Source organism: Fundulus heteroclitus, chromosome 3 (assembly GCF_011125445.2).
Source record: "Fundulus heteroclitus isolate FHET01 chromosome 3, MU-UCD_Fhet_4.1, whole genome shotgun sequence".
NCBI lineage: Eukaryota > Metazoa > Chordata > Actinopteri > Cyprinodontiformes > Fundulidae > Fundulus > Fundulus heteroclitus.
In genome coordinates, this window is record NC_046363.1 from 35,351,760 (window position 1) to 35,360,723 (window position 8,964).

At 43.4% G+C, this 8,964-nt stretch overlaps 1 protein-coding gene across 2 annotated transcripts; it reads right to left on the bottom strand.

The window, feature by feature from the left end:
* Positions 1-5,902: 5,902 nt before the first annotated feature.
* cited4b (Cbp/p300-interacting transactivator, with Glu/Asp-rich carboxy-terminal domain, 4b) lies at positions 5,903-8,323 on the bottom strand. 2 transcript variants are annotated; one of them, XM_012881764.3, is made up of 2 exons: positions 8,079-8,323; positions 5,903-7,195 (listed from the first exon to the last, which is right to left on the bottom strand). In XM_012881764.3, the coding sequence occupies exon 2, from the start codon at positions 7,188-7,190 to the stop codon at positions 6,399-6,401; it is 792 nt and encodes a 263-aa protein (XP_012737218.2). In that variant the 5' UTR covers positions 7,191-7,195; positions 8,079-8,323; the 3' UTR covers positions 5,903-6,398. The 2 variants fall into 2 exon arrangements, with proteins under 2 accessions (XP_012737218.2, XP_012737219.2); XM_012881765.3 differs by having other exon boundaries at positions 8,096-8,321.
* Between the last annotated feature and the right edge of the window lie 641 nt (positions 8,324-8,964).

An 8,964-nucleotide genomic window follows, 5' to 3' on the forward strand; every position in this document is an offset into this window, starting at 1 on the left:
CATCAGGGACAGTTAGAGGCTGCAAATGACTTGAGGGTTGGGGTAGAGGTTCCCCATCCACCAGAACGACTATCCTTAAGGCACAGATATAGCTACAAAGTGGCACTGATTAGGACATATTCATGAGCCACACTGATCCAGTAAAAGTTCTATCCTGAATCCTATTATGAATTTATGGCAAGACTTGAAAATTGCTGTTAGCTGATGCTTCCTATCCAATCTGACTGAGTTTGGCTAGGCTTCTAGATTTGAAAAGCTGATAGGGACATGCCCCCCAAAATCTTGCAGCTGTGAGAAAGAGAAATGTGATTCTAGAAAGTATTTACTCAGGGGGATTGAATGCAAATGCACGCTACACCCCACGTCACATTGGTCTTTGTAAAAAAATAATAATAATTTGAAAATCATGTAATACTGTCCTATTTCTACACAGTTGGACATTGTGTTGGTCTACCATTTCAAATCCTAATCTAATAAAATGAAAATTGTGGTTGTAACGTGGCAAAATGCGAAGAAATTAAAGGGACATGAATATTTTTAGCAGGCACTGTATAATCATTTTGCAATACAACAGGACTACTCTGACCTACAAAAGAGGATGTAAGATTGTTTTAGTCGTTGAATCACTTTGATTGCAATCAAGCTCTTTGTGTTTTGTAATATTTTCAGCAACAGGCATGATATCTTTCTTTCTGCCGCTGTTGCGAAACTGCAGCTCCAGATCCGTTGCAGCCAGCTGTGAAAAACCGCACGGCTCTTCGGTCTTTACCACCTTTAACGTAGTCAGGACATCTTGGTGCTTTAGCCGGCCAGACTGAGAAGTGTCAGCTGTGCGACGGCAAATAAATTATTTACACCACCTCCCTTTGACTTCAAAGAGCTGGCAACATGCACTACCCCACATTTTGGTAAGGGGGTTGGAGGAGGAGCTCCCAGTCACTAGGCAACGTCACCTGCCCCAACATGCAACAATCAGCTTTTCTTAAACTGCCAGGGCTCCAGAGGTAAACCGGCACTGAGCCGTAGCTGGATGTACCATGCTGTGAAAAAGTATTACCCCCCGTACAGCTGTCTACTGTTTGTTTAATATATATATAGTTCACTGTCACACCTAAATGTTTCACAAAACAATTTTCCATGGAACAAACATAACTTGAGTAAACAAAAAAATCCCATTTCAAATGGTTTCAATTACTAAAGGGGAAAAAACGACCAAAACCAACCTGTCCCTATGTGATTAAGTAATTGCCCACTTGTTGAATCATAAATTAACCGTGATTAGATACATTCTTTGGAGAGCGTTGGAAAGCCAGGCATGAATAGTTTCTAGCCTGTAGAGTAAAAAATAAATAAATAAATAAATAAATAGAACCTGTATGTCTGACAATGAACACAAAAGCAATACACCATCCCCATCTTCCATAAACAGAGAAAACATGGAACAGTGACTGTCCTACCAACATTACTCCAAGAGAGAATCATCAAGAACAAAAACATTTAAAGCACTGCAGGGCTAATTTGCAGTGTTCACAATTCAACATTAACAGGTTGACTGGGAAAAACTGGCATTAGTGGAAGACTTCCGAGGCTAAAAGCACTGCTGACCTCATGGGATGAGAGCCATTCATTTATTAATTCATATTATGTGCATATATTTTCCTCATAATAAACCAAATTATAATAAGAAGACTGTAATTTGTATTTATTCTGGTTATCTTTCACATAATACGTTTCAAGATCTGAAACATTTAAGCATGGCAAAAAAAAAGCAAAAATAACAGAAATCTGTATAGAGACAAAGATTTTTTCATGACACTGCATGTGATCAGCTGATGAGAGACTGAGCTTTCATGTGCAACAATTGATTATCAACAGGTCCCGGGTCACTGCTTGATCTTAAGGGGAAGAAAAGGGAAGAACACGGCGCAAGCCGACCAAATGTCAAGTGGACAGACAAGGTGACTGTTGAGCTAGAAAATCAGGAAGTTCGGCTTGAGCAACGTGTCCACTCAGTGAACCCTGCCTGTCCAGAGGGAGCTGCTGTTTATTTACCCCCTGCCAACACAAACACGCAGACAAGGTTAACGAAAAGAACTCTAAACAGAGAGGGGGGAAAAAAAATTACCTCTCCTGTGGTAAAGCAGTCACGCTCAAACACGTGCCCTGGCCACACAATATTTACACATGCAAAAACCTTCCCCTTAATGACAGTACTTCACTTCTCATCTGATAAAACCAAACGTTTCTTCTCATTTTCTTTAAAAAATTCCCCCGCTGGATTGAAGGAATATAATGACAGCTACTGTTAAATTCAATCACACTGAGTTACAAAAGCCAATTTACGCAACCTGAATGCTCTTTCACCACTGATTTAGTGGTTGCATTGAAGTCAGCCCACCCGACACCCTTCAGGAGAAGAGAGGTAGGGACCACAATCTGCTGAGATGAGACATAAATCTTTTATCTTCTCTCCTGGATACACACCGATACCGAGCTATCCCGGCTAGCCTGTTTGATCAGGTTGTGCACAGATTCAGTGTGTGTGGACATGTGAGAGACCTGGCCATGCGTGACAACAGCAAATGACCAACTATCCGTCATTGGCGCCATGGCTGGAGATTAACGTGAGCTCAGGCTCGGCACCAGCTGGACCAGAGCCTGGAAAAGAGGGAAGAAAAAAAAAAAAACTAGACAGCACTTGCTACAGACCTGCAGCAAGAGAGATTTATGTTAAACTCTGTTGTGAGGATGTTCAGAGAAGGGTTTTGAATGGAATCCTAGAGGTTTTGTGGGAAAAACCCAGAGAAGCAAGAAAAAAAAAAAATCCCCAGGTAGTAGAGATGAAAAAAAAATCCCTCCAGCTAATTTCTAATAGTAAAACTCCTCACGCTTTCTCTCCTCCCCCCTTCTTAACGTATGTTATTCTGTCTATCGCGTTGCCTTTCTGTCAGTATGTGGCTTTTGCGCCTCTGACTTATACAGAGAAAACAGCGAGCTCCCACAGGAAGACACACTGTTGTGTCGAGCAGTTGCTGTGGGTGGGTTGAAGAAGAAAAAGAGAAGACATAAGTAACTGTAAGCGTCCCACCCTGCTTAGCCTGCGTCTAGACTGGCCTCTGTGAAGCCCGTGGCAGTCATAACAAGGGATTGGGAAAGCAAACAGGGTTGTTCGGTGCAGTTAACAGGCCGCCTATAGAATTACAACCGAGATACAAAAGCGCAGCATTTAATTGGGGCAAAAACAAAGCGCTCCAAGAGTAGCATACAATTATGAGATATACACGGAGACAGAGCATTAGGTGTGTGCCAGCACACCAGAAGACCATCTCACCAGATTGGCACAGGGTAAAGAACTTGCGACGTGCCAAAGACTGTTGGCCTACTTATGAGCCATTCTCTTGTCAACGTCAGACTAAAGAAGGAACCATGCTCACTTTACTCGAATCAAACTCCCCCCATTTAGTCAAACACGTCTCAATGTGTGTCATCAGCGATGCCGCTTTTCAAACCGAGCCCCACGGCTATCAGCACAAGTGGATAATTGAGCCAAGGGGGTTTGCTTTAAGAGGCGAGCCGGGTTTAAAAAAAAAATTGAGCAATCAGCTAGCACTATTTTTACAACGCTGCTCTCATTTCCCCCTTGTTACTTAGGACGCCGCTAAAGATGCCTCTGTTGACAGTGTGGAAAGAGCTAACTGTGGTGATGACATTCCCAACATGACCTCAATCAAGCATTTTCACAGCCCGGAGTCACAAAACAATTCCGGCAACTCTGCCACCACAGAAAGTCTATTTACCCTCATTTCACAATTAATACAATTATATTAGGAGAATGGTTTCATCCCTAAAATGGCAATCGGGCAGCAGGCTAAATGGTTGCCATTTTGGAATAGTGTAAACCTTTTGTTCACTTACTGCTTGCAGCCTATAGTCAGATTCTGAAACTATTCTCTATGTGTGCTGGCTAGGACTATTTGCAAAAAAGATTTTCAAGAGTTAATCACTTAAACTTCACCCCTGTGTGCTTTTCTGTCACTGGAACTCTTAACATGGCTCATTTCCTTTTACTGCATCGCCTACTTTATGGTGGCATCAGCAGAGCTAACGTCCAAGTAAAGGCAAATCCAATTTGAGTATAATTACCCGACATGTCAGGTCAGAGTTCAACTGACAAATACAGCTTCCCTCATTGCCAACAGTAGAGAAACGCATATATGCCAAATTGTCACTTAGGTTATGTTCGGTAGCAAGTATTACAGGATTATGATAACCTGCAATTCCATCAGATTCGTCAGAAATAGCATGCCATGTAGGAAAACACGTCAGCAGCATTGCTAAAGGTGTTGTGCTTTTGCTTAGATATAAAATGAACGCAGCACATAAGCCCATTTTTCCCTAAGTCATCGGCAATTAGACTGACTTCCCTTCAATTGCTCAGGACGGTAAGAGAGGTAGGGGAAAAAAAAAGGCTCACTGCTGGATAAATGCTGCAAAAAAGGGTCACCTTATCGTCACCAAGTCACCATAACAACCACTGGAGGTTATTTACAAGCCAACTGGTCACTTGGGAGGCTTGCCAGGGAAAAAAAGCTTGCCAAAACAAATGTAAATGTGTGGAGGTTACTAAACTCTACCAGGGCTTTTTGCTGGAATGGTTTGCTTTGCTCCGGTGAAAGTAAGATAGAGCTTTTTAAAAGCGACATTCTGTGGAGTTTTGCTTCAACAGGAAAAAAATAAAACTCCTGGAAAAAAGGATCAGTGAAATACAGTGGAGGATCTGTAATGCTGTGGGCCAAAGACCCTGGGAACTTGTAGCACATGGCAAAATTATACCCTTTAAAATACAAGAATTAGAGAAATATTTTGGTCACGGAAACAACAGAAAGGGTAATCACTGGATTTTGTGGCAGAACCAAAACTGAAAAACATAATTCAGCAGACACAGATTCAACCAGCTCACTGTCCAGTCCTGAATCCTATGGGAAACCTTTCGGTCAAACTGAACAGAAACAAGCGTAAGAGAACTATCAACCACTTATAACCATGGTACTTTTAGTTGTTCCTCAATGTCACAAATTTGGGTTTTCAGTATTTGCAAGGCAGAACATTTGCCTTCATCTAACCGGAAAAAAAAAAGCTTCCGACATTTAAAAATGTAGTTTCCAGAAGTGCCCTGAACAACAAATGAACTGCTAGAGCTAAAAAGCAGACGCAGCCAAAAAGACAAAGTAGTTCCAACACATCAACCTAAAGAGAAAACAGTGAACTGTGCGTGGGAACTACTCCATTTTCCTCTGGAGTTGGAGCTGGGAAAGACATCCAACTCAAATTAGTTGTAGTCTAGTACCAAGCTACGCACCCACTGGGAATTGGTCATTTATATTCTCAATGACCAGTCACGCCACTATTAGTTATGAAGACTCCAAGTCACCAAGTTGTTAATGCAAAGCAGCCATGTTGGATTTTTAGACCAGGAAGAAATGTCCTGACTTCTTCATCTGGAGTTTCCCCGCGACTTCAGATTTTCACTGCCTGAGAAAGGAGCTATGCAATGAATTGAAAGGCAGGCCACACTTCTATCCAGGCCATTTTTATTGATCGTCAACCCCCCCCTTTCACAAAAACCACCCCCAAAAAAAATGGGAACAATATAAACAACCAATAAATAAAAATCTGCATGATTAAGGCGGTTCTACATCTCCAATAGAACACAAACAGTGTGGACATGTTGGAGTTATACAGCTTCATACAGTACAAGCAGTAGATTTTGTTTTGAGAACATCACGTCTTAAAAAGGCCGCACTTTTACCAAAAGTTAACCATTTTTCTCGAAAGTGTGCATTTCACCATTCTAATGATCCACTGTATCACTTGTGTGATTAGAGAGAAAAGTGATCATTGCTTTCTTTAATGAGCTAATTTTAATATTAAGCCAGACAGAATAGGAAAGTTCATGAGCAGAGAACCAAAATTTGAATAATCCTTTCAAAAAAAGATCATAAAAACCACTTGGATCCCAAAACAGAGAAGGTGGCTCTTCTGCTTATCAGTTTTCTCAGATAGGAATAAATAAATACACCTTTTTCACTGGTTAACTGTCACAGAGTCCAGACTTAGAGGCTACATAGTGTCATAGTATTGTTCAGTGGCTTTTGAGAATTTAAGGATTTCTTTGTTACATTCATGTCCGGGATGAGGAACTGTCTCCAGCCACAACCCAACACAAGCTGTGGATATCCAGAGTTCTCTTCTACACACCCAGCACTGCAACTTCAGTTTAGTTGTACTGGTCCGTGCTCATGAAAAATCAAAGCCCACCCAACCGCCTCTCTCCGTCCTCCCTGGACAATGCTGACACCTCCTCCTCCAAGTGTGGCCTGTCACAGACAAAGGTCCTTTCAGCAGCTGACAGTGCTGGGTTGCTGCTTGCTCACAAAGTCTGAGATAAAATCAAACTCGTTCTGGCCCAGGAAGAGTTCTGGTAGCTCCTGGACCCGGTCCAAGCCCAGTTCCATGACTAGTGACGTCAGGACGTCCTCGTCAATCATATCTGCGTCCATTCCATTCAGGGCCAGCGCGGGCCCGGCCATGTGCTGCATGCTAGCCAGTTGAGCTGGGTTCATTCGGTACTGGTTTGTAGGCCCCATGTGGTTCCCACCCATAGGTCCCAGCGGGTGTCCATGGTACTGGGTGTTTAGCTTCTGGAGCTGCATGCTGGCCATGAGCTGCTGAGACGTTAAACCTCCATTCATGAACTGTTGTTGTTGCTGCTGCTGCTGCGGCTGGGCCTGCTGCTGATGCTGCTGCGGATGCATGTGATGCTGCTGCTGCTGCTGCTGTTGCTGCTGCTGAGGGTGGTGGTGGTGGTGTTGGTGTTGCTGCTGCTGCTGAGGCTGTCCATTGTACATCATGTTACCAGAGGTCATCTGGTGGTGACCTATCTGGGCCCCGTTGAGCTGTCCATTCATGGGCCCGCCCACCATGGCCTGCCGCTGCCTCATGGCGGCCTCCATGCTGGCCTGGTTGCCTCCGTAGTGCATCATCTGGCCGTTGGGAAGCGCCCTCATGCCCTGCTGGTTGGCGTGCTGTTGGTGACCTGCCTGCAGGCCGCCATTCATGCCCATCCTGTAACCGTGGAGACCGGTGCCTGCTGAGCTGTGATTCATGGGCATCATCATATGATCGGCCATGCCTCCTGCGTATGGGCAGAAAACAGTGTCATTTAAGGAACAGACAAGCAGCACAACTGTCTCACGGCACGTTCAACACTTAGATGTGACGCCATCCGGTGAAGATAAACAATGTTATAAGACTGGCTGTTTAAATCCAAAGCGAGACTTCTTGGGAAAAAAAATAAATTAAAAATAGGCAAAACTCTTAATAATTAGGCGCGTTTCCTTATAAGGGGAACATCCTGGCGGAACAAAACATGTGCATGGATATTTTGCCTGCCTGCCTGCCTGCGTGCGTGCGAACGCACACACACACTCACACACAACCCTCCTGGTGCGCTTCAATCTCCAAAAAGCTTCCCCCTTTGTGCCAAAGCAAATAACGCCCAGGTTTAAAATGACCGCTTAACCATAGGCTGGGCGCGTTTTCAGATCGAGAAAAATCTAAAAAAAAAAAAAAACTACAACGCCGCTTCCGAGATCCCACCTACAATGCACGCCAGCTGAGGTGTGTATCTGTTAAGATTTTTTTTTTTCCCTTGCACGTAAGGTTGCAACAAAGAGCACTGACATCATGCAACATCTCCCTAACAGCTGAATCACCACAAAACCAAACGAGGCGTGCGAGTCCAATTAAACCCGCGGTTCTGTTTCTGTGGCTCGTCGATATTTGCGGCTCCGCGGCCAAAACATCAAATCTGTGTAAACGTTTGGATTCAACATTGCAGCGCGATATATTTCCGTTTTGTTATGAGCGACTTTGAAACAAGGGAACGCAAACAATGGAGCAGCAAGCACGCGTCCCCTGAAACCGACAACCAGCGAAAACCTCCGATTTGTCCAACAAATAAATCCGATTACCAAAAAAAGAAATAAATAAGAAAAATAAAAATAAGAAAAACTAACCGTATATATTCGCTCACCCGTGTCCGCTGCGTTTTCTCAAAGTTGCGCGACTTCAGTTTCCCTGTGCGAGGCGAAGGTCCTCCGGATTACAGGACGTATTCCTCGGGGTTACACTTCATGCTCAAAGCGGGGACGGTGCGCACAAAGACTGCCGCATCAGATCTTGAAACGACTGCCTATTTTCTGGGTCAACTCAGGGATTATGTACATCTAAAAAGCTCAGAGGATGGCAAGTCAGAGGGGAGGTGGAGCCTCGGCGCTGCCGCTTCTTTGTTCCTATTGGCCCTACTTGATATAATTGTGCATGGGCGTAGAGAGAAAAAAGGGTCCGTTGGAGAGTTGGGGAAACAGTAGTCAATTTAAATACCCTCCACCCCACTCTTTCCTTTTAAAAGACCCTTGTTTGTACACATAGTGATTAATTTAGATAGATAGATAGATAGATAGATAGATAGATAGATAGATAGATAGATAGATAGATAGATAGATAAATAGGTTTATACCAGAACCTTTTGAAAAAATATTTAAATTAAAGAAAATAGAGCTGTCTATTTGCTGTAATTAATCACTGTTATTTGGTTTGGTTTATGTAGCCAGATATGTGGAATCAAGACATCCTTTAGTTTAGAACCTTTATTGCCACACGAAGTAGGCTAAAACATATCCAAAAACAAAAAGCATACTCTCCTAACATAAAAATCCAGATCAGACGAGGAACTAATGGACATCTATCCGCCCAGAAAGGGCAAAACTGTGTTTAAAATCTTTGGGAGCCACAAATGGAGAATACAAACGGAACAAAGCGGAAACAAAGGATCATGGAAAAACTTTTGCAAGACGCTGAGTAACGACGGCCCATGAGAGTTCCAGGGCCAAAGGCATGGCT

Coding starts and splice junctions, on each gene's coding strand:
- cited4b (XM_012881764.3), bottom strand. CDS start 7,190: ATGGCCGATCATATGATGATGCCCATGAATCACAGCTCAGCAGGCACC.